We start from the raw sequence: 27989 nt of genomic DNA, 5'->3' as shown, positions 1-27989 counted from the left end.
TATGACTGCTAATGATGACTTTATTTGTATGTAAAGCAGAGAATATCACGCCTTTGAGCGGTATTTTAGTGAAAGGATGAGGTACCCAATCAATCGGAAGCCAATGGCAAGAGCAAACATAATTCCAATATTTCTTTCGATATTGTCCGGGTTGTACCCGAACCTGTTCAATATTGTCTCGCCACTTAAGTATTTTGTTCCTGGAGGGTAGAACTCTTCGCATTTTTCATTCGAGCTTCGAACCTTCAAAAAGTCATAAGAGTGTCGAAAGAATCGATATCTTACCACATTGTTAGCATCGTTTGTATTAACAAACTCAGTGTTACAGTAACCAAGGTTCTCCCACTGTCCGCTGTAGAGATTTTCCGACCCGTAGTAAAACCATGACAGGTACTTAATCCAGATGAAGTATTTCGGAACCGTGTCCGATTGTAAAAAGAATCCGCCAAAAATCAGCATCGGCAGCATCATCGGTGAGGCGATAGCGTTTGCTGCTTCGACTGACGGACTCAAAGCTGAAATCAAGTAGCCATAGCCAGTCGCGCAGAAAGCTAAAAAAGAGCTTTTGAAGACAAAGCGTCTTTGAGACTCGTACCGATTTGGAATAAAGTCAGCCATTGTAAGAAAAATGACCCGGCAGCAGGGTTCAAGCCGACCATATAATACGTGATCGCGGTATAAGCAAGGGGCATTAAAATCGTGAAAGGAACCAAGGCTAACATATCCGCCATGATAGCCGTCCAAAGCTGGTAGAGACCAGAATAGTACTCGCGTCGCAAAATGATCGCCATTCGTGGGAAGGTGAAGACAACGAGGAACATGTAGTTGAACTTGAAAATCAATTTAAAAATTGAACTTATTCCTAAACTTACAGAAAAAGAGCAGACATATGCAAAGAGTGCGCCGTTAGAGTTGAAAACATCCTTGGAATCGTATGGTTGTATGGTTGGATTAGACGTGCTCACACCTAAATTTTATTATAGATCAGTACTTCCCGCATAAAAGCTTACCCGGCCGAGCAGGGCGCAAATAAATGAGCCCAATGACTAATGCAACAACAAGATTCTGCATGATTTTGATCACAACCAATGTTTTGTCCCGATACTGAAAGAAAACTGTATTAACCCAGGCAAAGAGGATTATCAAAGCATACCTGAGCGATCATCCCGCGAATCAAAACTTTCCAAAACGCATAAAATGGATTTGGCCTGAATTCTTTCGACGCCTTGATCATTTGTTTCACATAATTATCCGATCCGTCTGTTATTAGTTGATTCTCCATGGCCATTGCGTATTTTGATTCTTTGTATTTGTCGCAGATCTGGCCGATTCGGACTTCATTTGCATCCTTGTCGCTGGTTCCTGTTTCCAAGTCCTTGAATTTCGAGATCTCGCGGATAAAATGATCGGCTGGAATACGCCTGTTTATTCAATCCAGTCAGGGACAGGGCGAAGCCGACCCGAAGAGGAGGCCATGCCTGTTTATTCAATCCAGTCAGGGACAGGGCGAAGCCGACCCGAAGGGGAGGCAACGCCTGTTTATTCAATTCACTCAGGGACAGGGCAAAGCCGACCCGAAGGGGAGGCCATGCCTGTTAATTCAATTCAGTCAGGGACAGGGCGAAGCCGACCCGAAGGGGAGGCCATGCTTTTCATTCAATTCAGTCAGGGACAGGGCGAAGCCGACCCGAAGGGGAGGCCACGCCGAGTTAATCGATTCAATCAGAGAGAGAATGTAGCTGACCCAAAAGAGAGGCCACGCCCGTTTGTAAAATTAAGTCAGTTATTCTCTCTCGTGCTCGATGCTAGTGTTATTAGCTTCGCTAACTCTCTCCTTTTTCTGACTACAATAAATGCTAAGCTTATAACCCTCAACTTAATCTTAGATTAAACTCAACTACATTGCACCGCGGTTTAAAATCATTGACGAGGCTGAGAAATTATTCTTTATGTCGATTTTATTGCAGGATTGTAGAATCTGGACGTACAGGGCAGTATTTAAAATCTGAGAATATTAAAATTGATTTAAGCCCGAGTTTCTTGCTTCGAAGAGTTAAGCGCAGACCGGGCGGGCGCTCTCGCGAGTCGAGCGAATCTCGGGCCTGGGGCCTATTTCCGATTGTCGACGAATCACGGCGCATTTGCGAGTTACTAACACTATCATCGAGAAAAAAGTAATAGAAAGAATAAATTTATCTAGACACTATGGTAAAGCTATCTTCGTCCAAGAAATCGTGTTCATTTATACTTAATCGCATATTGTGAGAGCAAGGTTGGAATTTCTATAAATTAACTAGGGACCTTAGACGCATATGAATTAAATTATTTTAAATGTGTCCGGGGAGAGCGAATATAGCAAAATCCGCCTGGATCTTCGGGTCGGCTTCGCCCTGTCCCTGACTGGATTGAATAAACAGGCGTGGCCTCCCCTTCGGGTCGGCTTCGCCCTGTCCCTTACTGAATTGAATAAACAGGCATGGCCTCCCCTTCGGGTCGGCTTCGCCCTGTCCCTGACTGGATTGAATAAACAGGCGTGGCCTCCCCTTCGGGTCGGCTTCGCCCTGTCCCTGACTGAATTGAATAAACAGGCGTTGCCTCCCCTTCGGGTCGGCTTCGCCCTGTCCCTGACTGGATTGAATAAACAGGCATGGCCTCCCCTTCGGGTCGGCTTCGCCCTGTCCCTGACTGGATTGAATAAACAGGCGTGGCCTCCCCTTCGGGTCGGCTTCGCCCTGTCCCTTACTGAATTGAATAAACAGGCGTGGCCTTCCCTTCGGGTCGGCTTCGCCCTGTCCCTGACTGAATTGAATAAACAGGCGTGGCCTCCCCTTCGGGTCGGCTTCGCCCTGTCCCTGACTGAATTGAATAAACAGGCATGGCCTCCCCTTCGGGTCGGCTTCGCCCTGTCCCTGACTGGATTGAATAAACAGGCGTGGCCTCCCCTTCGGGTCGGCTTCGCCCTGTCCCTGACTGAATTGAATCAACGAGCGTGGCCTCCCCTTCGGGTCGGCTTCGCCCTGTCCCTGACTGAATTGAATAAACAGGCGTGGCCTCCCCTTCGGGTCGGCTTCGCCCTGTCCCTGACTGAATTCAATAAACAGGCGTGGCCTCCCCTACGGGTCGGCTTGGCCCCCTGCCTGACTGAATTGTATGTGCTTGCGTGTCTTTATCCCAGACAGATTCATTCCCAACAAGTTTTCAAGCAGTTGGTCTTCCAGTTAGTGAGTCCTCCGGGAGGTCCTCCGGCGGAAAGCGGCGGAAGTTGGCCAAATGTGGCAATATGTGACCAAGCAAGGCTATTTATTTTTTTTTTTTATATTGGTCTTCCAGCAGTTTGTCTTCCAGTAAGTGAGTCCTCCGGGAGGTTCTCCGGCAGAAAGCGGCCGAAGTTGGCCAAATGTGGCAATATGTGACCAAGCAAGGCTATTTATTTATTTTTTTTTATATTGGTCTTCCAGCAGTTGGTCTTCCAGTAAGGAGGTCCTCCGGGAGGTCCTCCGGCAGAAAACGGCCGAAATTGGCCATAAGCGGCAATAACAAGCCAATCATAGCTCTTTATTTTATTTCTTTTTTGTTTTTAAATCTTGGTCTTCCACGAGCTTGTCTTCCACCAGAGGGGTCCTCCGGAAGGTCCTCCGGCACAAAGTGACCGAAGTTGACCTCAAGTGGCCATTTACTGACCGAGGAAGGTCATTTATTCATTTATTTTAATATTGGTCTTCCAGGAGGTCTTCCACCAGCGAAAGTCCTCCGCTCAGTGTTTTCCGACAAACAAGAAAGTTCCAAACTTTTGTTCATTCTAGGGAAATGAGAGCGAGGCCGGAAGGTTTGAAGGTGGATTCTAGGGTAAAAAAGGGCGCTCTTTTCATTGGTTACCTCCGTTTTGCCTGAGGCGGAGGATTGTTTAACAAACTTGTGAAAATCCTCCGGCCCAAAATGAAAAATCGCCGATTTCGAGCCAAAACACGTGACCAACCCCTACTTTTTTTCCAGATTTGGAATCCCTGGGATCCAAGGAACAAGTAGAGGTGTCGAACTCGACGATTCAAAAGAGGGATGAAGACCCATGTCGGAACCTAATGATCCGCAAGATTCTATCGACTGTTTCCTTTCTCATTTCCGCAGATTCCTTCGAGAGTCGCAAATCGGCGTGAAAGTTCAAATGCTCGCGAACAGTCAATGCTCCGACAAAATGATCGTCTTGTTGGATATATGCGCTGATTTTGGAAATCTGGTCTTTTATCGGCGCTCCGGCAATGTTGATGCTTCCTTTGATACTCAATGTCTCCACATTTCGATGCGTTAAGGCATTCATAAACGTCGATTTTCCAGCTCCGGAGCTGCCCATGATCGCCATGATCTCGCCGGACTTGGCGGAACCGGTACATCCAGTCAAAATCGTCTTGGTTACTGTTTGCTTACTGCAACAACCCGCATTTGGCTTCTTTACTTCTGCCGTGACTATGAAAGAAATGTTCTAGAAGAGCTCAATCAAAAAAAGTCGTAATTTACTAAATTTATGACCCGTTCACGACGGGGGCAAAGAGGTCGTCTTAGACCGATTGTCTACGCTTTTTATCTATATTGGTATCTGTTAATTTCTGATCTTCTGAGAAAACAGAGAGATCTTAATTTTAACATCGCCTAAAGGTTCCAAAATAAATTGCTTTGTTTGCATTTATAGTCAGCAGTTTACAAAATGTACTTCAGAAAAAATGAATTTTACACTATCCTTGACTAGAATTTCTAATAAAAATAGCCTCGCAAACCTGTCAAATCATTCCAATCGACCTGCACATTTTTCTCTCTTCCGAAAACGCTCAGCTTTCGCTGATCTTCGAGATCAACCATCTCTGAGTTCGTCGCGCTGCCAACTGCACTGTCCCCTACCCCGTGGGCGTCCATTTTTATAGAGGCGTTGACGTTCGTATTCTTTGCTACGTTGTTACTCTCTCAAGACGCAACACGGACAAAACATGGGTACTAAACCGAGAAATTTTTAATAGCCCAAAGCTGTGTTGAAAATATTTTGAGGCGGTGCTCGATTCGGATCAGTGGTGCAGAAGAGTTCGAATTTTGAATTTTTATTGTCAGGAAACAGTTTTTTGAAGAATTTTTCAAATATATTTCAGCGTGTATTCATACCCAAAAATAAGGCGCCACATTGGGGAATTCCACGAAGGGAGTTGGCGACGATTCCTCTGCTGAAACCAACCAGGCCTTCTGTTTTCAGGAGGCTTTGGAGAACTGATCGTCCTGATTTTGCATCAAGATCGCATTGATATCTTTGAAGATCGCAATAAACGAGTAAATGAAAGTCTTTTTACCTAGTCTTGACAACATCCATTGGATTCGTCACTCCCCAAGACAACAGACCGGCAAAAGCACCAGCTATACAAATTCTCGTCGGATCTTCAAAACCCTTGTCCAGCAAATAAATCCCAAAGATTGTATACGGCAGATAAAAGCAAGAATAACCGACGGAATCGCGAGATAGTTGAGTAAAAAAGCCGCGGAAAAGACCAGGTACTCCAGAACGAGTGAAGATTTTTTTCGTCATTTGAAAAGGCGAAACCATGTGTTTTCCTTGAACTCTTTGGCACTACAACACCATTCTCTTTCTGCATGCAAAAATGATAGCAACGAACCTGAATTTTGATTAACTCAACGGGACTGAGACAAGAAACGGCGCATCCAGCCGCAACTCCACCGACCCACATTTCCCCATTGTCGGATCTTCTGGATTCATAGCTACTTGCCTAACTCCTGCATTGTACGCCGAGAAAGCAACTGCATTGACTAGAGCGACACTTCCAAGAGGAAACAACATCCCCTTGAAAAGAGATTTCGCCCCTTCTTTTGCCACCATCGTCTTCATGCAATTAAAGACGCCTGAGTACTGTGTGGTTGTTTGGAGCCGAACCTTGACTGTATCAAAAGGATGGGCAGTGATGACGCTCAATGCTCCACCGACACCTCCTGCGAGAAATTCCCTTCTGTCGATCATGAGTGATGAATTCTTATGCTCTCTTTTAATTTGTAATGATTGTTTTTGAGAAAGTACGAACTCTAATTTTACAAATATTTGTCGCTGGAAAACCGCCCAGTTTGTCAACAAAAATGGATTTTTTCTATATTTCTGACCTGATTTCTTTCAGATGCTTTTTCTATCATTAACTATATAAAGTTCGTGAAAACATATAAAACGAACTTTTACGGAACATTTTATCTTGTTTCGAATCGAATTTTTAGCAGGCCAAAACGTGCTTACCGCAAATATACGGTCGACAAATTGGGGTCTCATCAGAAAATTGCTGCTTCTCGCGGATCAAAGCTAGGTGCGATGAAAAAAATTCTAGGAGTAAATTTTATTCTGACAGTAAATCTATTAATTATTGATACTCTCAGTTAAGCCTTATTTAGTATCGAAAATCAACCACGCCTGGAAAAATTGAAGTAACTAGGTATCAAGGATGGCGTCGAGGAATGAGCGGTTACTCGGGCGGCTGCACTCAAGATGACATTGATAACGAAGTCTCGGCTGCAGAATCGTCCGAGAATATAAGTGGCGTTGGATGGATTCCCGCTTGGTACACCGTGACGAACATAGAAGACAACCCGGCCATTGATTCCAGTAAGTTTGTTTTTGTATTAATTTTAACTGATTGAAACTCTTTTAGATTCGCATTTTTGCTTTGGAAGCTACACGTTCGAACTTGATCTAACCCAAAACGGAACCACTGAATACCTAAGCAGCTTTGAGCATTCTCTTAGGGGTTGCTGCACAATTTCACTCACCAAAGATGACGGTAGCTCATTCGGTGGTGAATATGGATACAAAGCTTACGTCAATGATGTAAACAACAGTTCGCCCCAGTTCATCTCTCCTCCGATTTGGTATATGCTTGACGGCTGTGGCGGACAGACCTACATGGTCAATCCAGTCGATCCAGAAGGCGATACTGTCCGATGCCGTTGGTCGACATATGACGAGGCTAGAGCGATGTCCTGGAATACTGGTCTCCAGCAGTTCTCCCTTGATGAAGAAAACTGCATCGTGACTTACCACCCTGAGTTCGATCAAACTGGGGAACTTCCCCAGTGGGGAAGGCTCGAAGCCAATTGCGATCCAAGTCGAAGACTTCGATTCTAATGGAAATCTTTTGTAAGAGCTATTTGCAAATTTTTTCTTAAAAAATATTTTTAGGCACTCGGTCCCTCTATCATTCGTCGCCGTTGTTTTTACTCCTGATTTAGAGGGGTCAAAGTCCTCGATAAATAATCCTCTTTACGCAGGAATACTTCAAGGAACGGACGATCATGACGAAGATCACGAAGGTCGACGGCGCAGATCTTTGGACCATCCATCTCAACAGGCACGATCAACTGAGCCGGCTCACTGTCTTGGCAGACCAAGCTTCAGTGGAAACTCTCCGGCCCAAGGAATGAAGCTCTCGTGGAACTGGTCGCCAGGTGTGGAAATTGTTATTGATTGGGACGCATCCTACGAAATGGGCGGAACTACTTTCTACGATATCACTCGATACCAGTTCTCTCGTCCGACAGGAATGACTTGTTCAGCTTTTGATAGCAAAGGACAAGCTACCTGCTCCTGGTTCCCAACACCTGAACAAGTTGTTCAAGGAGATCATCCACATTGCGTTGTAGTCTACGATAGATTCGGTCGCGCTTCCGATCGCCAGTGCATCACCATTCGACTCGTCGACATCGATGAGTGCGCCACTGGTTCTCACTCGTGCACTCCTCTTGAAACTTGCACGAATACAATTGGTTCCTACACTTGTCCCTGCATAAATGGATATGAGAAGGATGCAAATGGCGTTTGTGTTGATATTGATGAATGCTCCAGGGAAACCGACACGTGCGATCGGGTTAAAGATAGATGCGAAAATCTCGTTGGTTCCTTCGAATGCATTCGTCTTCCAATGCCACACACCGACGCCCTCTTGACTATTCAAAACTGGATCGATATGACTGCTGATGTCGTAGCTTCGCATGGCAGAGCTGGAAAATTCAGAGTTCGAATTGACAAAATCCTGCGAAACGGTATTTTTACTTATGATCCGAACTGCACACAGGCTTTCAATGCCAACTTGCTTGGTCAAAACGACTTTGCTGTTTGGGAAAAGATGCGGTCCGTTCAGATGACCCCTGTACTCAAACTACAAGAGTTCAAGCTGGATTGAACGCATGGGTCGATAACTATGCTTGCAAAGCGAATAACAACAAGAGAGAAACGAAACGAGTTTCTAAAATTATCGAAAAACTCACAAATCCTTACTGTTGAAAACTTGATTTGAGAATATAATCAACTGAATATCAATAATTCTCGTCAAAAATAAACAAAAATATATCAGCTTCTTCTTTTTTATTGAAATGAAGAAGTTTTAATCTTTTTATTTGCAAGATATATTGGTACGAATAAATGAAACAGAGTAATGCTGCAAAAGAAGAGACCCTGATCCAGTTTCTCTTCTTGTTCGGTGAATCGAAGGGCGCTGACCGTTGATAAGAATATATTTACTTAGAAGATGTCGTCCTTTTGGTATGAGCTGGTAGGATTCAAATTTTCCTTCTATTCGAAGAACTGTTGCTTTGGACGGATTGATGATGAGCTTCGTAACCCTGATTATTAGTAATTTTTTGATAGTAATAAAGCGCTCTTACTTATTCTTATTTGTACAGACATTGTAAATTCGGTAAAACTGCTGATTGTCGTCAAACGTTTGCAAAGAAGAAATCCTACCGTGGATGAATTTTCTAAAATAGAAAGAAATCCAATAACTCGGTGTCGGTAGAAGATCTTCATTTACTTTCGAGGCTATCAATCTTAGTTTATTTGAAAAGGCTTTGTTCTTCAAATCCTTCGATAGCCGTTCATAAAGCGTAAGCTCCACCAAACGCAGTTTCCCTGCAAAAAGAGTGTATTCCAGTAAGAGCGCTCATCGCCAACTTATCGGCCCAAAGAAATGAACTGACAAATCTGTCAGAAATGTTCTTCGCTCCGCCACCAAATGCTAGCGCTCCTTCGGAAATGAATGGCTTCTTATCATTTTCCTTGCTCGTTTCTGTCCATAATTTTGCTTCATCTTCGTATGCCTTGCAAGTGGCTTTGAAATATAATGATTTTAAAAACATCAACAATCTTCAATAAGCCATTTCATAAAACGAAGAAGGGCTGATAAAGTCCTTGACAGTCGCGTTTCGCCCGTTGAGAGTGTAATGATGGTAAGCTGCGAATTCTACCGGTGGCTTTGTCTCGAGAAATTTTGAAAAGTAATTGAGCGCTGTAGGTCCTCTCCCAGTCGTCGACGGGCCGATCAACTTGGAGCTGTGGAAGCCTTTGCGCGCAAGAATCAGCTTCAAAACTTCAAAGTCGTTTGCTTGTTGCTCAGGTGTCATTGTGTAGTTGAAATGATGAAGATAAGAATTCGGCTCATTCCCAAGCTCAAAATCCGGAAAGAAGTTTTGCTCCTTGAAGAAGTCGAGAAGTAATTCTACATTTTTCGAATTCCAGGATCCGTCTTTTGAGCGAGAGTTGAGATTTAGTCCAAAGAGCATTCTCTTGCTTGTATTTCTTGAGAAATTGATGAGTTTTTCAATGTCCTCTCTGTAAAGAGTGACGGGAAGAAAAGGCTTCTGAATTTTATGAAGACTTCGAAGATCACAAATTTCTTCCGGATTTGAAGCATTTATAAACGTCATTTGATCTGCTCTTTGGTAAAAATTATTCTTTGGGAGCAACATCATTTTACCAACCTAGTTCCGCCGAATCTTAAATAGCCAGGTCTCAAAGCTGCTATGTATTTTATGAAACGGGAATTTTCAAAAACACATCCTTGGTTGTTAAAGAAAATACCAGGACCAGCCGCTATTGATATCAAATTCTCTAAAAACGGATTTGTTTGCAAAGATTACAGAAACAGTACCGGATATTCTTGGTGATCGATCCCAAGTTATCTGAATTCTTCTCTCTGTCAAATGCAGTGATGCAGTTGCAAGCAATAAATTGCTGATAAAAAGACAAAAGACCATGACAAAACTACTAGCTTACTCTAGCAAAGTCAAAGTTAAAATTGGTATCGGTAGGTGTGATTTGGCACCCTATCAATATTAAAAAATATGTGGAGAATTATGAAAGTGTTGTTTGTATTGAACTTTTTGGAAAAGATGAACAGAGCAATAGTAAACAGTCAAGTTAAAACAGGGAAATCATGTCAGAGAGAGAAAGTCGCTTTTCAGGGGAAGGATGGAAGATTTCGTCGAAGATTGATCGCATTTCTTTTCGAAGATGTTTTTCAGCGATGAAATTTCGAATGACTCGGTTGTTTTCGAATTTCCATGTTCCGGTGAGCAAAACGTAGAGAAGAGCTCCTAGCGCCCAGGAGTCAGCTGATTCGGTTGAAGAAACACCATTAGTGAAGATTTCTGGTGCCCAGTAGTCGGGAGTTCCTCGAGGAGTGGAGGAATCACTGATGACGGAAGCGCAGCCGAAATCGATGATGAAGATTTGAAGAGTTTCAGGATCGATGAGGATGTTCTCGTCCTTGATATCACGGTGGGAGATACCTGCGCTTTTCATTTCGTCGACGGCTTCGAGAACTTGTTTGAAGATGAAGAGAGCCGCTTCTTCGGAAAGAGCACCGTGTTGACGGACGAAGTCGAAGAGGTCAGTGACGTTGTCGACCTTTTCCATGACGAGGACGAAGGACGATTTTCGCTCGAAGAAGTCGATTGGCTGGACGACGGCTTCGGAAGCTTCGGCGGCTTTGAACTGAAAGTAGATTTCGGAAGGAACTTGACGACCGTCCATGGAGATGTATTCGGAGACGCAGGTCTTTGGAATTTGCTTGATGATGACAGCTTCGCCAGTGGAAAGGTCGAAACCGGAGTAGACGATGCCATTGGCGGATTTGATGATTTCTTCTTCGATGGTGAAGCTTTTCGAAAATCGTTTAGCATCGGCAGCGATGATTTCAGATTTGTTGAAAGTGAAAGTTTCTTCTTCGGAAGTGTATCCGGATTCGATAGAGTGTTGAGACATTTTTAATCTTTTTGCTTTGTGTTTTGTTTTTGTGATAAGTCCCATAGACAGGAGATTGCTTATATAGATGGGCAGAAAAGGGCGCCAGAGTCAACTGGTGGCAATCAGGTCAACCCAGGTGAACAATCAGGTCAAAGCGCCTATTCCGCGAAGGGAAACTGATGACCAGCTGACATTATTTCAGGCTTTCGCTCGCGGCAAAATCACTTTGAAAGTTACGGCTCCTCTTTGGTCTTTGTGGGTAAGTATTGTTAATAAGTACTTTTGACAAGACACAATAAACAATTTTTAATACACAGAAGTAAGGTCAAAATGTTTGTTTATTGAAAATATGTTTCACAAATCTGAACTAATGCTGATTTTGGTTCTTCGAGCAATGACAGATTTCTTCATTGAGGCTCGACCAAGATTTTGGAAAACACTTTTGACTGCACTATTTCTTCGTTTTCCTCCGGTTTGAAAATTTGCATTGAAAGCTTGTCGTTTTCTGAAGTTAGTGACGCATTTCTGTCGATGAACGAGTCGTTCTCCCAGTATCGGAATCTTCTTGAATATCCACACTTTCAACATACAGAAAGTAGCAAGGGTCATCTGAATCAATGGCATTCCAAAGGCAAAACAATAGAACTGAAGCAAAGTTCTGGCAGCTCGTTCAATTGGTGCACTTTAATTTTCTGTGTTTATTCTTTCATAATGTTGATGCTTACCCTAAAGCTTGAGGAGGTTCTACAACGACGTCATTGAGCATTCCAAATACTGTATTTGAAATACAACGAAATTCCCGACAAAGGTTGGTCCCCAAACTCCCAAGTAAGTAACTAAAATCAGCTCCTAATTTACAGTATTATCGAGTAAATTACCCATTGTATCAAACCAAAGCAATTCAACAAGCATGAAGAGGATGGGAGCGAATTCTTTGTTGAAGAGCACCCACCTCGGAATCGGAAACGGCCGAGACATGTCTCTGTAGCGGTATCCAAGTCCGAACCATTGTGTCCACCACGTAAGCGCAACAAAAAGCCTCATCGGAGTCTGAATTTTAAACATATTGTCGAGTGCCATCATTTGCAAGGATGCCATTTGCAACATTTTACCTGACAGTTGAATAATAACGACAGAAGTTTGTTGACAAACTGAACTTTGCCTCCAAATCCATCAATGATGAGTTCTCGATTGAAGTTGACGTAAATTGTCATACACACGGCTAAGAAATTTCAAATATCCTTTGACAGAACGAAGAGACTCACCGATCGGATAGTAGGATCCACTGAAAAGTGCTCGTATTCCTTCCCATTTTATAGTGACAAGAGTTAGCGCCGATGACCAAAGAGCCAGAATGATTCGAATGATGATGTATGTTCTGTCATTGGTGACGAGAGTTGAGGAAATAAAATTCATCGCAGGTTCTTGGCCGAGTTTACAAGCTTGCGCATATTTCTCCAGTTTCGTGAGGGGCTTTTCTCCGATAAGTTTCAAGGGGTCGATGTTTTTACGCACCCACCAAGTGAATGCATAATTTGAAAGGGCAAGGATTTGAAGAGTAATTACCACTAAAAACCGGTAAAAATAATTTGAAAGTACTTGCGCCAGATTACGTATTGACAAATTTGTGTACCATTGTAGCATCACCTCTTTAGTAAGTCCCTTGTCGATCCAGTATTGAGGAATGGTCTCATTCCAGTTTGGCCGAAAACCAATCATCCTTTAAATTTCTGTTTTAATTTTTAATTTTGCCGTAGTTTTGGTACCTGGAAACAAAGACGAATTCCTGTAAACTAAATTAATCTGTGTTATCAACAATATGTTACATAATTCTAGAGGTTATTTTGTTTTTTCTTGGAAAATGTTGACCTTTCCTGGAATTCGTCGGATTGCTTTAATTTTTAAAAGTTGATTTTGTTTCAAAAATGACTCAAGGAAAAGGAAGGAAGGCGAAAAAGTTGCGTAAAAGGGCTCAAAATTGAATTCGATCCGATTGAGATCAGACGAAAGGCCAACACTGCCGTTGAGCTCAACTCAGCAGGTTTAATCTTGCTTAGTACAAATTCAATCACGTCTTCTATCAAGGAATCCCAGTGATTTTTTGGCCTTTTTACCAGTTCGACTTGAATCTTTTGCTTTTAAAATAGCTCCAGCAATCTTTATAATTTGCCCCCAAAATGCTGTACTGTTAGAAAATAATATTCATACAAACAAGCTTAGCAAATGTATATCTAAGTTCAATTTCATCATTAGAAATTATCCAGCAAAGCAATTCGACTCAGTCAAAGCCGCCTAGCTTTTAATACTGATCTTTCTATCAAATCTGGCGGATCATGACAGCTCAGGTGGCGCTCCAGAGCGGCGCGCGCTCGACTGTCCGATGTTTTTCACAAGGATAGTACCGATTTTTTCGTGAATCTTCAAATTCTGAAAGAGAAACATATCCTTGAATCTGGCTTTTGGAATTCGTGGAACAGAGAAACAACAAAATAAATCTTGTCATGGTCAATGTGGAGACTTTTCTACTTGGTAAGTTATTCAAGCCATTTTATTCTTCAAATTTTTTTACAAAAATAATAAAATGCAGCATAAAAAAAGTAAAAATAGGCCACGATCTTCGATAAATTTCGCCGTTATCAACTTTATTTTTATTTTTAGATAAGAAATTTCCCGCTTAGCCAAACTTTTGATGAACAAAAATTGAATATTTCTACTAACTCAAGATACCTCAAGAACTATATTTTGAGTAAATATCAATTGACCCGTTGGATTGACCAGTTTAGAATTAATCATGTCTCATTTTCAGGGTATTTCAAAAAGGTTTTTCTTTCACATTGCAATACGAAGTGATCCCCTTAAGAATTTCCACTCCGAATATGGCCAAATTTTAGAGCCGCATAAATCCGCGCTTTATCCGTTTGTTTGAACCCGGATGATCCTCTGCAAATTACACTTTCTGATGTGAAGCGGCAATTAGCAGCGCCACTTTCAGATTTTCAGATTAGCGCAAATCGCAATTCGAAATTATTTCGAAATAATTCGCCGTGTTCTGAAATGACGGTGCATGCGGCGAGAGCGGATCGTCTGTCGCAAAAAAAGCGAAACTCGAAACCGCCTTCTGAAACGAGTACTGATCCCTTCTGAGCGCTCGATGACTGGGTTCTGTCTTCGACTCATTTTGGAAGGCAGATTTCCCTTTAGAGACGACTCTAACTGGGTATATCCGGCAGTCTATTATTGTGCACGTAGATTTGTACAACTGGGTCGCTAATCCTGGGTAAATTCAGAAATACGGATTTAGGCGAAACGTAAGCCAGGGTTTTTGGGATTATTTTGGAATCTATGGAGCTTCATTTTTAAGGGGATAAGCATCGATAAGCCCGATTTACAAAGGGACTTTTCTGCGGAGTTAACGTAGTGACGCCCTTATTTTATTATCCCAAAAGAAAATTCAAAACCCTACTTTTGCTTTACTCTCATTTTTAGTTTGACTCAAAAGTTCAGCCCCTAAAATTTTCGAGCTTCAACGTGCCTCTCATTTCTATGCTAAACAGAGGTCAATTACGTGGCCTTCCAAAATCATTATTCCGCTGACTCTAATGATCACAGTAATTAGCAAAAAATGAGTTAGAGAAGTAGGAGAATCTGCTGATCTGCTTCTTTCTTTTTTCTAATTTGCGATAAACAGGGTCCACGACGTAAGCTGACTGAGAAAGTGGCCTTTAGCGCGTCCGAACTGGCTGGGCTTGCCCTTTCTAGCGCAGCGTGTACTAGTAGAACAAAGGCAGAATTCTAAAATGCGTGAAATTCGAGAGAGAGACAGCCCCGTTTTTGAAATTTTGAAAATTTTATAGCTCCTTTTTTTTCAATTTCTTTTTCTGACTCATCGTTTTCATTTTTGTTGAATCGATCTTTTTAGACTTCAAAATTCGTTATTCTAGCTTGTTTAGTTTTCTGATAAGAACAGAACAAAATTATTTTATTTATTTCATATCTCTGGAAGACTGAGTAAACAAAGGGATGAAAGTTATGGAACAAAACTTTCTCGCAGCTGCGCAAAGAAAAGAAAGACGAAAAACGTTGTTGGTTCTTGTGACAACGTTGACGTCGGGCATTTCGCCTTTCGCGTCTTCCAAACAAGCGCTCGTCCCCTTGAAAGCCCTCTAATCCCCGAGTTCAGTCCCACCCTCCAAGTTCAGACTCACTCTTTTTTGGAATTTCTTATTAATTTTAACCCACTTTCTAATGCGATCCAAATCGCTTCAAAAATGTTGAAAATTTTAATCGTGTCATAAAAATGCCAAAAATGTAAAAGAAAAATTAAAATTTTAAGCGGCGCTAGAATTCACGTAAGAAGACGTGTCTTCCTCTACGTTCTAGGACTGATTAAATCACTAACTAACTAATTTGTGATTTTCAGGCCTTGGTTTGTCAGAAGCTAGTCGGTTATCGAGCAAGTTCAATCCAGCACGACTAGCAGCGATTGATAGACCATGCGAGGAGGGCAAGAATTCCACAGGAATGGAATACCATAAGTCGGTACTTCGACAAATTGTACAAATAGATTTAATTTTTCAGCGTTTTTCGATTTATCTGAAATAGGTTGTCTGAAATGGTTATCAACACCTCCTCTATAAAGAGGCTCAATTTAATACTGAGTTGTTCATACTAAACTTAGCTATAAAAATTGAGTTTTAACTCGTCAACTCTAAATTCCGCAAAAAAGACTACCCTTCAAAATGTCGCCCCGACGGCCTCTGGGAGCCGAAGCAATGTGATTCTTCCAAATGCTTCTGCGTCAACCCCCTGAGCGGCGAAATCGACATCACAACCATCGCAGCTCCAAGTGCCCATTTGACGTGCGCGGAAATGTGTCTCGGAGGCGACTGGACGAAATGGTTCAACACAGATGATCCAGTCACGTTGACCGGCGAGCTGCGCCGCGGCGATCTTGAAACGCTCGATCGAGCAAGGCTTGAATCTAAAAGATTATGCCACGCGCCGATCGGATTCAAGGTTTGTTTCCTTGCTGCTATAATTTTCTTTTCTAAAGCATGAATTTTCGTTCACACGAAGACTGATTTTTGTTTTTAGGTCGGTTTGGCCAGCACACGATCTTCTATCGACATCGAGAATGTTCCTGGACTCTTTGTTGAATATGAAGGACCAACGATGGGTGTGCGCTGCTATCCAAATGACAGTAATTGCGACGACTACATCATCAAATTCTGCTGCCCCTTGACCTCTATCTGTCACTGGTCGGAGTGGTCAAACTGGTCTAGTTGTTCTTCCACATGTGGGGAGAAAGGAATCCGTCATCGAGAAAGAAAAGAACTGTTCAAGCCAAGGAATATCGATGAATGCCCAGGTAAGGATTATGAAGTCGAGGACTGCGGTTCAGATTCGTGCTGCGCCGTCGATTGCGAATGGTCTGCCTGGGGCGAGTGGAGCGAATGCAGCGCCGGATGCCACGGTGGCTCTCGAACCCGCAAGCGGGAGAAAGGAACGGAGTTATTAGAATTTGTGATTATGCTAATCGGCGCGATCACCAGTCATCGCTGATGCAAATTGATCGGATATAGAGGCCGCGACTTTGAACGTCGCATTATGAGAGTTTAAATAGAAATGCCAGATTGCTGGTTAGAATCCACTTTGTTTAATGAAAAAAATCAAGTAACCTCAAGTTAACTCCTAAAAGTAACAGAAGCAAGTTGCGGAGGATCCTGCTCTGGTCGTCCTGAGCAGGAGGAGACATGCAATCCAGATTGTGGCGTGTACGGCGTCTGGGACGGAGAAGGCAAGATTCCATTGATTGAAGATGTTCTAATGTTTGAAATGGTTTAGGATGCACCTGCGACGCGGGTTGGTTTGGACAGTGCTGTCGCGAGGAAGCTGATTTTTCAGACGAAATGACCGCTGATGACGCCGGAGCCTTCTCCTTTCAAGATCGATTTGGCGGTCGCTTTCCATCCCGTACTTTTACCTCCTCGCTCATTAGCGCGAATATAATTGATGAAGAAGAACCGGTTGCTGACCCATGGGCCGATGCTGTTGAAGCAAACTCAGCTGCGGAAAACGAAACTTGCCAGAAATTGATGAAGCGGGAAGCGCCGCGCAACGGGCAACTCACATGCCAGCGACATCGTCAGACAACTTCCATCGCATGCAGCGTAACGTGCAATCCAGGCCACGATTTTGTCGAAAAACCAGCGCACAAGTATTTTTGGTAAGCTCAACCAATATTTATTTTTTTCTTTAAAATTGAGTCAGCAATTATCTCATTCACTGTATTCAATATGGAGAAAAGAAGCTATTCCTACATCTCTGTTGCTAATTATTGAAAATATATTTTAAAATTGCATTTTCAAAGCAATATTTTAGTAATTCATCAGTCAACGTGTATTTTCTAGCCATCCTTCCGGGGTCGTCTTCACAAATCCTCCAGGGAGATCGCTCGATTGGCCGGACTGCACTCGCAAACATTCCACGAAGGGACAACGCTCTGACATTTACATGGAGTACAAGTTGGAGGATGGAGATAATTGCGAGGAGAATCTTCACGAGCTCAAACAAGCGTTCAAACAACAGAGCCTCAAACAAACAACAGATGGAATTCTTGCCTTGCTCCATGGCGAACCTGTGCTTCCTGGGTTCGAGTAAGCAGATCTTAATTCGTGCATAGTTCAATTTAAAACGTGAAGAAAGGGTGTAAACACGCAAGGTTTCTTTGCGAGATTAATTCCGTGGATTTAGCTTCTTTACCCGCGTCCGAATGCGCTGCGGAAGGAAGGAGGAAGTGCTCAAGACGGCTCAAGTCGAAGATCAAAGGCCGGTGTCGACGCTCATCTCCGCACGATCGTCCGGCTTCGGGAATCTAGAACCAGGTACTAGAAACAAACTCTCGTCAACCTAAACAAGCATCTCCAATTTTAAGAAGCGCCCTCTCGAACTTTGCTCTCCAAAGAGGAATTTCGCCGCCAGAAAAAGAAGGCCAACAGAAAATCGAGACGACAAGAGCGAAGAAAACAAAATCGCAAAGATAGATCAAGGCGTTCAATTGACAATTCTAGTGTATTCGTCGAACTTAGACTTTTGCAGTTCTCTCAACAAGGTAAAATTCGAAGATACTTACGTACATATTACACTTCTATTCAGCATCTTCTTCAACAACTTTCAACCTCCCCGCCTTTCTCAGAAACCATTTCAAAGCAATGAACTCAACCCTTCTCGACCTCCGATCTCACAAACGTGGCAAAGAACATCTTCTGGCGAGACTACAGCTCGCAGAAATCGCCGACGATACAGTAAAAGAAGACCGCTGCCTAAATGGAGAAGTGAAGAGAATTCATGATGGCGAAGAGATTTGCGGTAAAATTTAAAACTCATTAGCACTTTCTCTTTATGCTTTCTTTAATCTAGTGGCGTGTCCCGCTGGAACTTATCAGAAAAGCTCGCAGTGTCTTCAATGTCCTGCTGGAAAGTTCAATCCAAAAGAAGGCCAGACCAATTGTAGGCAGTGTCCAGCTGGTAGTGAATCTACAGTAGCTGGTGCCAAGAGTTTATCAGACTGCTAAAGTACTCTTCTCATCCAACGGAATTCATATTCACTTCAAGAACAATATGAATATTCAAAAACTGAAACTTGAAAATTGAATCGCCTGTACATCTTTTATACATCTTACTGTACATAATAATCAACATAAATACTCGATCATACACACGACTAACATGATTGTGTGTGAAACATATTCTGCGCAAGAATCAAGATTCGCAATAAAACAATATTTCTACAAACTGTGCGGGCGAACCTGAATTATAGAAGTGCAAGAGTTTAAAATTCATAGAAACAGATTTGCTCAAATGGGTCTTAGTAGAAAAGCACTTGCCATGGGAAGGAGGTATCAGATGAAAAGGAGAGGGATTGCAAGCTAGCAATAAACTGTTTTAACAAAAAAAAAGAGAGAGAAACGTGAAATTTAAACAATCATCCCAAAAATATAGCAGAGATAAGATACGAAAGCGCGATGTTCGCTCCGTCCGGGGGCATGAATGTAACGAAACGATGCTCAAACTTCCGATCTTCTGCGACTACTGCGACGATTACATTTTCGGCAACGATGCGTTCCGTTGCCGAGCATGCAACGTGCTTATTCATAAATCCTGCATCTCCCAGGCAAAAAGGTCAAGCCGCTTATATTGCGCCATGTGACTAAAAGCATTGTTGTTCAACCTTTTTCGCGCAGATAATCTTCGACTGCCCAGGCGTCGATCATGGGCGCGCCGCCGAGGGCTCAACTGTTCACGAGTACCGAGAGCGCGTCGTTAAGAACCCGGCGCAATGCGATCAGTGCGGGGTTATGTATGAAAATAAAGTCTTTCATTGCGCGCACTGTGGCATCAGGGCGCACAAAGATTGCTTGAATTTCATTCCTTCTACTTGCGGCATGGCTGGTGATCAATTACGGGGAACATTGCGTATTACGGTGAAAATAAATGTTGCATAAAAACATCGAGCATCAATGTTCTTTCAGACTTATTTCGACGACAGTAGATTGACAGTACATGTTCATGAAGCAAAACACATCACCGCAATGGACGTGAATGGAAAATCGGATCCTTACGTAAAAATATCCTCCTACCATCGAGGGAGTGGTTGGTCAGATGGTTCAAAAACGCGAACAAGGAAGAAAACGCTCAACCCGAACTGGAATGAAAAACTGACCGTTTTCCTTGACACCGCTGATACAGCTTGTCGAGTGCTTATTGAAGTGTATGATTGGGATGGGTTTTCGGATGATGATCTTATTGGCGGATTCTCGATTTCAGGAAATGAGCTGATGAAAAATCCGGCGGATGGGTGGTTTAGATTGTTGGGAAAAACCGAGTCGGTGTTTTATAATATTCCTGTTGGATATTCAAAGGAAAAACTTGAACAGATCTGGGAAGAAATGGATGAGTATGGGACAGAAGATTGAAAGTGTTTTTTAAGTAATATTAAGTGATGAAGGAGAAGAATCTGGAACTGCTATCACTGATTTTAACATTCAAGGTAAATAAAAGATTAAAAGAGTTGCATTTATAAAAAATGCATTAGGAGCAATTTCAAATGGGTTTTTTGGACAAGTTCTACTTGCAATCAACGACGACGACGAAAAAGTGGCCGTGAAGTGCATGAGCAAATTGAAAGTCGCTTCGAGTGGTGCGATCAACGACGTTTTCGCTGAACGGGATGTGATGATTAAAGGATCGCCGTACATTGTTGAGCTTTATAGGGCCTTCCAAGATACGGAAAATTTGTACTTTGAGCTTGAACTCTGCGAGGTTGGCAGTCTGCTCGATCTTTATGGTAAAAAATGAAGAAAGTAAAATCTTGAGCTTTTTTCAGAGTTCTACGAAGGTAACATATCGGGCACATCTGCGAAATTTATTCTTGCCGAGGAAAGTTTTCTTAGCTTCTGCAGAAGGTTAGGTATATTTCAACAAGACCTCTATTTTTGGATAGGAGATAGGGTCATAGAATATTTATATTTTGAAAACAGAAATCAGATCATTTGTGCCATTGAATTTCTCCACGGTATCTACATAATTCATCGCGACATTAAACCTGGAAACATTCTGATTACTGGCCGTCTTCACGCAAAACTTGCTGATTTTAACATGTCGAAAGATCTGTCTCAATCTGAGGATCACAAAACCACAACGCTTTGCGGATCCCATGGCTACATTGCGCCTGAGGTTTATTCTGGCGCCAGGTATGGCATTAAAGCTGATGTATGGGCTTTCGGAGTGTTGATTTATGAAATGACGGAGAAGAAACTTATGATTGAGGCTGAAGACTCTACCTCACTCAAACAGGTAAAATATAAACAGACCTATTTCATATCAATTGATGACTTAAATCTGCTGATTTTAAATTTCTATTCTCAATCTTAAGAAAACACTCGAATTCGAGCTGGACGGCGATACAATAGAATCAGACGCAAAAGAACTGCTTGTAAAAGCATTGAAAACGGCACCGAAAGAGCGCGCATCAGCAAGAAAACTGAAGCGCACCTCGTTTTTCGAAGACATCGAGTTCGAAAATCTCCACGAACAAGATTCTCCAATCGATTTCGCTCCGCCTGAATTTGGGCTGGATGATCCGCAATCTCTTAGGAACTGGTTAAAACCATGAAAGCCGCCTTGATCATACAAAATATAACCAGCAAAAGAACTGACTCTGACGCAACAATTCGACAAAAAGATTTCAAAAACTTCGACTTCTCCGTTTACGAATAATTTCAATTCACTTTATTTCTAACTTTGTACGAGTTGATGTGTAATTCGTCGTATACCGAATTCGCCAGGAAACTTGACCGATCCATAATCGTCATTGGACTTTTCTTCTTTCGATCGGCGGTACTTTTCTTCTTGTTGCTTTTCCAATTATCTATTAGAATAATTCAAATAAATAGACATTTACCTGACAATAAGGCATTGCGTTAAATAGATCCAGCGGCGTTTTCGTCACTTGTCTCTCTTGAACAACCTTGGACTTGGAATTTTTGGGCATTTCTGTTTTCACGCGGAGCGAGGCTGTAATGTGCCGTGTGCCCTTTGGGCCCGTTGCTACTGGGGCCTTGCCCTTGGCAGACATGGATCTCTCGGTGCTATTTCCGAAATCGTCCATTTTTATGGATAGCGACAAAAGACGATGGGATTATGATTGTTTGAGTAAGCAACGAGAGCGATAGAACATATACTCGTTGTATTTTATTGCTGCAAACCACATATACAAAACTGCAGAGAGTAAATATTAAGTCTTCCGTTGCTGAAGTTCTTTAATTCAGAAGCTCTCAGATAAATAAAAGAATAAAGCGTCAAATTTCAATTTTTCGAATTTATTAAAATATATATTAAAAATCTACACCAGTGAAAATATACAGTTATAAACAGAATGTGCAAGGAAATATACAGTAACGGACAAATTTACAAGTTGCACTGGGCTTTGATAGAGAGAAAGCTATTAACAAGCTTGGAGAGCTTCAAAGAAACGCGCTCCCGGACGAATTCAGAGTTAACTCCTAGCTTTTTGTGCGATCGGACAGTGTCGGAAATGGCCAACTCTTTCTTTGTCAATTCTTGTCGGACAAGATCGTTCATAACTCGAACTGTATCGGCGATAGTAGTGAAGACGACCATTTCAGAAGGGGTGTATTCAAGCTCTCGTTGAAGCATGCTGAGTTCGGATTCGAGAGAGACGAAGAACTCATCGATCGGAGCATTGACGTTAACTGGGTGGTGTCGTCGTCGTCGGCTGCTGAAGACTTTTCTCTCAAGAATGTCGTTTTCGTAGACTTGCTTGACAACATTAGACAAGTTGATGAGGTTCTTCATTTGGTGGTTGCTGCAGAAGTGGTGGAAGGATCGAGCCGAGATGACGGCGACGAGTTGGAAAACAACGACTATGTTCATGGCTTCTAGTTAGTTTTTCTCGGATTCGCAAGTGAGTAAATATTGAAAACCAAACGGTTGATTGATGGAGAAGACCTTGGCAGCGGAAGTTAAATACTCGGAGGGAGGAGGCGCGCGAGGGAGCAACAGGCGCGCCGGATTCGAAAAGTCAAGGTGCGCGCTGTTAAAAACAGGTGCTACACACACTTCCTGGAAGCTAGAATCATTAGTGGCAAGGTGTAGCTTGTTTCCTTTGAGGATTCTTTACTCAGACTTCGTATTTCAAATACGGTATTTGCTTGAATGACATCGAGACTTATTCACATTTTCTTGACTCAAAACAGGATCGGAGCATTCAATTGGGAAGTAAACAGCTTCTTATTTTAGTGAAATGAAATTTTTTTATCATAGCTAAAAAGTATTTTGATAAGGTATCTGACAGCGAATGAGTTCACTTTAAATCCAAATTCTAACTTGGGTCTTTCAAGAAATTCTCAAGATCAGCATTTTCTGATAAACTGTTTTGATCAAGAGTACTATAAATCGATTTGATCTCGGATCAAGGCCAAACACAGGTCATAAAATTGACTTTCTCCGAACTCGGTCACGATACCGATCTGACCTTGAATTTCTCGGAATTGTCTCCACGCCGCCCCAATTTCATCTCATTACAAGCTCATCCAATTATGAAATTCTCCACAGTTCTTCCTCGTTCAAGCTTGCATCTTCGTTATCATCGTTATTTTTGCCAACAACAGAGATTATGGCAAAGTATCAACGACAGAAGAACTGTTGTGGTGTTCGATAAAAAGGTGGCTGGAGAATTGATTTGTAAATCACCCTTTCGAGCGAAATGACTATTTTGGTTGCGCAAGATCGCCACTTCATCCGACCGGTTCAACCAACCGGTATTTCCAATACAAATGCCTCTCAAATCCAAGATGAAATCTGTCCCTCCCAGCTCGGTTTATTTTGAAATAAAAGAAGAGATATTAATACTCCCTCTTGGAAACCAAAGTCTTCAGCCAAAAGAAAGTCAAACCGCAACTGCTTATTTTGACCTGAGATATATTCTGACCTCTACAAGGGGATCCTTTCCGCCTTTGAGAAAAAAAAGGACTTGAACGCTTTCCAATTCGAGATTTGATATTTTCCACTTGGACTAGCGCCTGTTGCCGGACTTTGCTCCCGTTTCCGTGAAAAATCCGGATTCCGGGCTTCGATTTAGCAAATCGCCAGTTCAAGTCAACTGATTTTAGCCATGTTCAGAGAGAAAGGATTAAGTTTTATTCTTGTTGGATTTATTTTGAAAGGCAAGTATTTGGATAATCGTACAGAAAGTGTTGAAAGTTTAGGTAATGTGGATATAGGTAAAAGAGAGCAGGTAAACAAGATTCTTCATTTGATAGGCAAAATATACTATTTTTAGGCTTCTATATAAATAAATATGAATATGGTGTTAGACTCGATGACACGAGAAATGACAGTCGAGTAGCTCGAGTACAGTAAAATGCATCATCATATTTTAGTGAGGTAGATCATTGATAGTTTTTTCGCGTATTTTGGGCACGATAAATGGGGTTGAACTGACTTGCTATTGTTGCTTTTTGAGTTATTCGAAGGGACAAGCGCCGGCTAGTTCGTTTCCGTTTTGCAGAAGTTCCTGGGCGGTGAAGTGGCCTCCTTCCACGCATCGTTCAAGTCCGTGGCCTTGCACTAATTGAGCGAGGAAACCTTAATTAGAAATTAACATCACCAAATGAATAGGGAATGAGATCAAACCTCCGATGAAGAAATCGCCGAGGCCTGAAGGATCAGAACTGCTCTCGATCACGTCCACTTCGAATTCGTGCACTTCATCGTATCCTCGAGCAACTACTGTCGGCCCAACTCCCTGATGAAGACAGTAAGGTACTGTAACGATGCATTGACGATTATACCTGTGTAATGACGACTACGCGCGGTTTGTTCGAGTTGACCTTGGGCAGAAGGCACATTTTTCGCGCAATTTCTGCAAGATCTGTCGTTTCAAACTCATTTTCTTGGGCAAAGGCCACGGCAGTCTGAAAAATTATCATTTTCAAAATGTTCTCTCATCAATTATTCAATTTCCCGCTACACTCATGTTAATAGAGGCTCTTTTGTCTTGCTTACTGTAATTTATACAGTTATACTCGGTGTTCTTTTTTATGGGAGGAATGAATTTGATTTGACTCTGATTTGGGTTATTAATTAAACATGTATCGATTATTTAGCGCTCCTGGATGGAGGTTTTGTTTTTGTATTTTTGGGATATTCTTCTGAGATGGGGAAATGGGCTTGTTGTCAAGATTCTTCTGCATAAACATGCAGGTGCCTGCCCGCGGGGCCCGGGCGATTCGTAACGCTCGCTATGGTCGATGGTGTGGGCGACTGAACGAGTTAGTGCGAAGTTTAGGAATTGTTATTTTTAATATTGTCCTTCCTAAACAGTCCACTACCTCATTGTGTCATGTTCTTTAACGATCCCACTCGTATATTTATCGCGCTCTCTCTCTCTCTCTTTGTCTCTTTTTTTTGCATTCTGAGGAAAATTAGGGGATGGAGTCGATTGTGGATCGGTGATGGAGAAGTAGATTGTGGAATAGCGCTCAGTAGTTTTTTATTAATAGTTCTTGAGCTATTACAACCACTACCTCAACGACACCAAGCCGATCTGAGTTTTTAGAGGGAGTCTCCCTCAGGGAGAAAAGTGGGTTCGGGTTTCTCTTCATTGATTTCCTCCTCGTGGATTCTCTCTTGCTAAATTTTCAAGAACTGAAACGGTTGGTAAAAGTAAGCTCTCGCAAGTGGTATCTCTCTGATGCGAGTCCGGGGCATCCATGGGGCGTGGGTTGGTTTGGCGAGTCAGGGGTTAACCTACTCTTCTGTTTCTTTTGGGAGTTTTAATCGGGGTTCTGGGGGATGGTAGGGCTTTGTTGGGCCACGTTTGGGGGGAGCGGACGAGGTGAGAAAATCGCCGCCTTTTGGTCCCCTCTTTTTAGCAGCTCTGTGCTCCCGGAAAGAGGGAAACCCAAAATGCGGCGGGCAGCAGCAGAAGAGCCTGAACTTGACAAACGCGCCCGTCCCTGGGGGCAGCGCAAAACGCAGACGGCGCTGGGCGAAAATTAGAAGGACCGACCGCCCCCACTGGCACCTGCTTCGATACCAGTGCTAATGCCGGTTACATATAAAAAGTATAAACTAGTCAGGATATCTCAAGTCTAATTCCTCCAAAAGACGCATATCGTTCTCTATATGCATGTATCCAAAATAAGCAGAAACGACAACTAATGTACTGATAGTATTAAGAATAGACTCCACTTCTAATCGCCGAAAAGAAAAAAAAAAGAAATCGACAAAAGAGCCCATTGTTTTAGACGTGGCGTTATTGTGCCGGATGATTAACCTTTTCCACGTGTAACTAGGCTACTAGACGAAAAAAATGATCAAAAGTACCACTGAGGTTTAATTGGGGTCTTACCTCTGCATTGGTGAACAAAAAGTCGACGTATCGAAGGACTGCCAGTTGAGTGTCTTTGTACAGTCGGCAGAGCTGGGGATTTCCAAGTGTTAGCGCGAAGGTTTTTCCCTTTTCAGAGGACATCTCACCGACTGCCAGTGCTGTTTCAGGACAAACTAGAATCGGGGATCGGAACTGGTTATTTTTTCTTGTTTTTTACCTGTTAGGAAAAGGCCGGGAATGAAAAAGTATTCAGCTTCCTTGACTCGGTTCCAATTCTCCTCTGAATAAATCAGTTGAACCTTGGCTCTGGTTTACCGGCGACTAGAACTAGCGTAGCGGCCACTTACCCAAGTCCAAGTGTCTTTGTTTGGAGTAAGCGTTTCCTGCTGACAGGTGAGTAATTTGAGTAACGCTGCTGGAATCGACGGACAATTTCGCCACACAGCCGGTGGAGTCGCTTTCTTGCTCGTAAAAGAGGGGCACGATGCCGGCAGCGGCGCAGGCTTCGGAAATACGCTTGCCATTAGCATCAGCTCCCACGGCGCCGATGATGGAGGTGACTTTGGGGAGAGGAAGCATCCACTAGAAAAATAGAGTTAGAGCGGTGTTCGGTCAATGCTCCGGTTAAAAATGAAGGGAGCTTTCTGGAATCACGCCTTGGTTGATGGAAACTGTGACGGTGTTCATACTGAAACCCGGATGTCAGTGAATTTACCTGTGCTACCCGGACCACATTTAGGGCTCCTCCGCCGGGGAGGAATTCCGTTGAAAACCAGCCACATAGTTCATCGTAAAGGGAGATCTGTTTTTCGCCGGCGACGGATCGAGAACCAGCAGTCAATTCAAATCTGAAATACGCCGTAAAGAAATGATTTCATTGGCGAATCAATAATCAAGAATAATAACTGAGGGTCCAATAAAGTTACCTGTCTAAATAACCGGCTCCAACTTTGGCCTTGATCTCCAGCAGCGGCAGACCGAATCCAACGAGCATGTTTTCACTGAAAATCAAGGATCAGTACATTGAGAGGAAAATTCGACTACTCACGTGATGATAACCTCTCGCTTGATAAAGTCATCCTCGTCCTCCGAATCTTCATCAGACGAATCTGTCGTGTCCGATTCGCCGAAAAAACTCGTGTCAGAATCGACTTCTTCTATTAACTCCCCGTCCTCGTCAGAATCGTCGTCGGAATCTTCTTCCTCAGAGTCGTCTTCTTCTTCTGAGCTGTCGCCGGAGTCTGAAAAAACCCAATTTTAGAATCTCAGTAAAATAATCAGTAAAATGACATCAATATCTAGTAATTGATCTAGTAATTGATAGTTGAACAATAAGAGTAAAATTGTGGAAACAAAAAAATGCGAAAAAAAAATTCTCTGGGAAAAAAAGCAGCACGTGCTCTGGACTTCCTCTTTTGAAAAAATGAAATTCTGAGTGAGTAATTTCACCAATAGCGAGGCGGCAATGAAGGCGACTAATAACTTCTCGAAAAAAAATCTCAGATGCTGGCATACGTCATCGATGACGTAGTCATTTTCATGTAAGAGAAAATGAACAAACCATAAATTTTGTTACTTTTAAATGAATATAAGTTTTTTATGCTGATAAGATTTGACAGATCAATAATAGCTACTGCCCGTAATACTCGTCTTCACCTACCATTAAAATCTAAAAACTATAACATAAAACATGAAAATCTCCTACCATCAGAGTCTTCTATAGAATCTTCATCTTCTGATTCGTCCTCTTCATCCCTTTTTCTGCTCTCGTCCTCCGAGCTCACCACGCCTCCCATTTCTTTTCTCTTATTTGCTTTTTTTCTTACAGTTAGTCACTCTTTCTGTAACTCTTCTCGCGCTTGATAAAATTGGAGCTTGAAAAGGAGGCTAATTCGGTGGTGCCGTGGCGGGCGGTGGTGGTGATTCGCCGCTTTTTGTTTTTCTCGTTTCTCTTTCTTTTTTTTTGCTGGCGTTTCTCGATATTTTTTATATTCTACCGGTGTGCGGGGGTCGCCCTGGCCTCTC

The 27989-nt window shown here is 42.5% G+C and overlaps 10 protein-coding genes across 10 annotated transcripts; 2 read left to right on the top strand and 8 right to left on the bottom strand.

Moving 5' to 3' along the window:
• Positions 1–2: 2 nt before the first annotated feature.
• On the bottom strand, positions 3–1425 carry LOC145702622 (protein white-like). Its single transcript, XM_081779872.1, has 6 exons — positions 1154–1425; positions 1011–1104; positions 873–967; positions 596–830; positions 286–551; positions 3–243 (listed from the first exon to the last, which is right to left on the bottom strand). Exons 1-6 carry the CDS (start codon positions 1286–1288, stop codon positions 46–48), a joined length of 1023 nt encoding a protein of 340 aa, XP_081635998.1. The 5' UTR covers positions 1289–1425; the 3' UTR covers positions 3–45.
• A 2383-nt stretch (positions 1426–3808) lies between these two features.
• LOC145704555 (ABC transporter ATP-binding protein/permease wht-1-like) lies at positions 3809–5014 on the bottom strand. Its single transcript, XM_081782009.1, has 2 exons — positions 4770–5014; positions 3809–4461 (listed from the first exon to the last, which is right to left on the bottom strand). The coding sequence occupies exons 1-2, from the start codon at positions 4903–4905 to the stop codon at positions 4046–4048; spliced, it is 552 nt and encodes a 183-aa protein (XP_081638135.1). The 5' UTR covers positions 4906–5014; the 3' UTR covers positions 3809–4045.
• Positions 5015–5107: 93 nt separating this feature from the next.
• Positions 5108–6045, bottom strand: LOC145701696 (solute carrier family 25 member 48-like). Its single transcript, XM_081778912.1, has 3 exons — positions 5675–6045; positions 5328–5602; positions 5108–5285 (listed from the first exon to the last, which is right to left on the bottom strand). The coding sequence occupies exons 1-3, from the start codon at positions 6005–6007 to the stop codon at positions 5129–5131; spliced, it is 765 nt and encodes a 254-aa protein (XP_081635038.1). The 5' UTR covers positions 6008–6045; the 3' UTR covers positions 5108–5128.
• A 2400-nt stretch (positions 6046–8445) lies between these two features.
• Positions 8446–9986, bottom strand: LOC145701695 (heparanase-like). Its single transcript, XM_081778910.1, has 4 exons — positions 9781–9986; positions 9209–9736; positions 8689–9166; positions 8446–8646 (listed from the first exon to the last, which is right to left on the bottom strand). The coding sequence occupies exons 2-3, from the start codon at positions 9724–9726 to the stop codon at positions 8899–8901; spliced, it is 786 nt and encodes a 261-aa protein (XP_081635036.1). The 5' UTR covers positions 9727–9736; positions 9781–9986; the 3' UTR covers positions 8446–8646; positions 8689–8898.
• A 233-nt stretch (positions 9987–10219) lies between these two features.
• LOC145701694 (serine/threonine-protein kinase pim-3-like) lies at positions 10220–11065 on the bottom strand. Its single transcript, XM_081778909.1, has one exon. It carries the CDS (start codon positions 11063–11065, stop codon positions 10220–10222), a length of 846 nt encoding a protein of 281 aa, XP_081635035.1.
• Positions 11066–11399: 334 nt separating this feature from the next.
• Positions 11400–12762, bottom strand: LOC145705652 (uncharacterized). The gene is made up of 6 exons (XM_081783134.1): positions 12661–12762; positions 12313–12615; positions 12160–12269; positions 11926–12097; positions 11773–11883; positions 11400–11729 (listed from the first exon to the last, which is right to left on the bottom strand). The coding sequence occupies exons 1-5, from the start codon at positions 12689–12691 to the stop codon at positions 11792–11794; spliced, it is 708 nt and encodes a 235-aa protein (XP_081639260.1). The 5' UTR covers positions 12692–12762; the 3' UTR covers positions 11400–11729; positions 11773–11791.
• A 3015-nt stretch (positions 12763–15777) lies between these two features.
• LOC145701693 (uncharacterized) lies at positions 15778–18715 on the top strand. Its single transcript, XM_081778908.1, has 9 exons — positions 15778–16063; positions 16142–16586; positions 16746–16844; positions 16892–17273; positions 17458–17703; positions 17801–17931; positions 17982–18158; positions 18203–18415; positions 18467–18715. Exons 1-9 carry the CDS (start codon positions 15917–15919, stop codon positions 18619–18621), a joined length of 1995 nt encoding a protein of 664 aa, XP_081635034.1. The 5' UTR covers positions 15778–15916; the 3' UTR covers positions 18622–18715.
• A 394-nt stretch (positions 18716–19109) lies between these two features.
• LOC145701692 (protein kinase C beta type-like) lies at positions 19110–21221 on the top strand. The gene is made up of 8 exons (XM_081778907.1): positions 19110–19220; positions 19291–19530; positions 19579–20003; positions 20047–20096; positions 20142–20393; positions 20433–20511; positions 20587–20902; positions 20982–21221. The coding sequence occupies exons 1-8, from the start codon at positions 19110–19112 to the stop codon at positions 21219–21221; spliced, it is 1713 nt and encodes a 570-aa protein (XP_081635033.1).
• Positions 21222–21343: 122 nt separating this feature from the next.
• On the bottom strand, positions 21344–21952 carry LOC145703883 (uncharacterized). Its single transcript, XM_081781280.1, has 2 exons — positions 21510–21952; positions 21344–21463 (listed from the first exon to the last, which is right to left on the bottom strand). Exons 1-2 carry the CDS (start codon positions 21714–21716, stop codon positions 21344–21346), a joined length of 327 nt encoding a protein of 108 aa, XP_081637406.1. The 5' UTR covers positions 21717–21952.
• Positions 21953–23526: 1574 nt separating this feature from the next.
• Positions 23527–27930, bottom strand: LOC145702334 (adenosine kinase-like). Its single transcript, XM_081779554.1, has 10 exons — positions 27670–27930; positions 27013–27205; positions 26891–26965; positions 26680–26812; positions 26312–26546; positions 26182–26244; positions 25983–26137; positions 24421–24543; positions 24263–24374; positions 23527–24214 (listed from the first exon to the last, which is right to left on the bottom strand). The coding sequence occupies exons 1-10, from the start codon at positions 27758–27760 to the stop codon at positions 24093–24095; spliced, it is 1302 nt and encodes a 433-aa protein (XP_081635680.1). The 5' UTR covers positions 27761–27930; the 3' UTR covers positions 23527–24092.
• Positions 27931–27989: the final 59 nt, after the last annotated feature.

The sequence above is a fragment of the Oikopleura dioica genome, chromosome PAR, assembly GCF_907165135.1.
Source record: "Oikopleura dioica chromosome PAR, OKI2018_I68_1.0, whole genome shotgun sequence".
Classification (NCBI taxonomy): domain Eukaryota; kingdom Metazoa; phylum Chordata; class Appendicularia; order Copelata; family Oikopleuridae; genus Oikopleura; species Oikopleura dioica.
The sequence above is the reverse complement of the archived record's forward strand: the minus strand, read 5'-3'. Positions and strand labels throughout refer to the sequence as shown.

Bases quoted from the DNA above. Each gene is read 5' to 3' on its own strand.
- LOC145701695 (XM_081778910.1), bottom strand. From the start codon at position 9,726: ATGACGTTTATAAATGCTTCAAATCCGGAAGAAATTTGTGATCTTCGA. The intron at 9,167-9,208 runs CTTTATCAGCCC...GGCTTATTGAAG, and splicing joins CGAAACGCGACTGTCAAGGA to ATTGTTGATGTTTTTAAAAT.
- LOC145701694 (XM_081778909.1), bottom strand. From the start codon at position 11,065: ATGTCTCAACACTCTATCGAATCCGGATACACTTCCGAAGAAGAAACT.
- LOC145705652 (XM_081783134.1), bottom strand. From the start codon at position 12,691: ATGCTACAATGGTACACAAATTTGTCAATAC. The intron at 12,098-12,159 runs GTAAAATGTTGC...TTTAAAATTCAG, and splicing joins CGTTATTATTCAACTGTCAG to ACTCCGATGAGGCTTTTTGT. The intron at 11,884-11,925 runs GTAATTTACTCG...AGCTGATTTTAG, and splicing joins GCTTTGGTTTGATACAATGG to TTACTTACTTGGGAGTTTGG.
- LOC145702622 (XM_081779872.1), bottom strand. From the start codon at position 1,288: ATGGCCATGGAGAATCAACTAATAACAGACGGATCGGATAATTATGTG. The intron at 968-1,010 runs GTAAGCTTTTAT...AATAAAATTTAG, and splicing joins TTTGCGCCCTGCTCGGCCGG to GTGTGAGCACGTCTAATCCA. The intron at 244-285 runs GTAAGATATCGA...GACTTTTTGAAG, and splicing joins CAAACGATGCTAACAATGTG to GTTCGAAGCTCGAATGAAAA.
- LOC145701696 (XM_081778912.1), bottom strand. From the start codon at position 6,007: ATGATCGACAGAAGGGAATTTCTCGCAGGAGGTGTCGGTGGAGCATTG. The intron at 5,603-5,674 runs GTCCCGTTGAGT...ATGGTGTTGTAG, and splicing joins ATGCGCCGTTTCTTGTCTCA to TGCCAAAGAGTTCAAGGAAA. The intron at 5,286-5,327 runs GTAAAAAGACTT...CGATCTTCAAAG, and splicing joins ATGGATGTTGTCAAGACTAG to ATATCAATGCGATCTTGATG.
- LOC145704555 (XM_081782009.1), bottom strand. From the start codon at position 4,905: ATGGACGCCCACGGGGTAGGGGACAGTGCAGTTGGCAGCGCGACGAAC. The intron at 4,462-4,769 runs GTTTGCGAGGCT...TTTCTTTCATAG, and splicing joins CGATTGGAATGATTTGACAG to TCACGGCAGAAGTAAAGAAG.
- LOC145702334 (XM_081779554.1), bottom strand. From the start codon at position 27,760: ATGGGAGGCGTGGTGAGCTCGGAGGACGAGAGCAGAAAAAGGGATGAA. The intron at 26,966-27,012 runs GTGAGTAGTCGA...CTTGATTTTCAG, and splicing joins AAGCGAGAGGTTATCATCAC to TGAAAACATGCTCGTTGGAT. The intron at 26,245-26,311 runs GTAAGTGGCCGC...TGATTTATTCAG, and splicing joins ACAAAGACACTTGGACTTGG to AGGAGAATTGGAACCGAGTC.
- LOC145701692 (XM_081778907.1), top strand. From the start codon at position 19,110: ATGCTCAAACTTCCGATCTTCTGCGACTACTGCGACGATTACATTTTC. The intron at 20,097-20,141 runs GTAAATAAAAGA...AAAATGCATTAG, and splicing joins CACTGATTTTAACATTCAAG to GAGCAATTTCAAATGGGTTT. The intron at 20,394-20,432 runs GTAAAAAATGAA...AGCTTTTTTCAG, and splicing joins CAGTCTGCTCGATCTTTATG to AGTTCTACGAAGGTAACATA.
- LOC145703883 (XM_081781280.1), bottom strand. From the start codon at position 21,716: ATGGACGATTTCGGAAATAGCACCGAGAGATCCATGTCTGCCAAGGGC. The intron at 21,464-21,509 runs GTAAATGTCTAT...TAATTGGAAAAG, and splicing joins ACGCAATGCCTTATTGTCAG to CAACAAGAAGAAAAGTACCG.
- LOC145701693 (XM_081778908.1), top strand. From the start codon at position 15,917: ATGTGTCTCGGAGGCGACTGGACGAAATGGTTCAACACAGATGATCCA. The intron at 16,064-16,141 runs GTTTGTTTCCTT...TTTTGTTTTTAG, and splicing joins ACGCGCCGATCGGATTCAAG to GTCGGTTTGGCCAGCACACG. The intron at 18,159-18,202 runs GTAAAATTCGAA...ACTTCTATTCAG, and splicing joins TTTGCAGTTCTCTCAACAAG to CATCTTCTTCAACAACTTTC.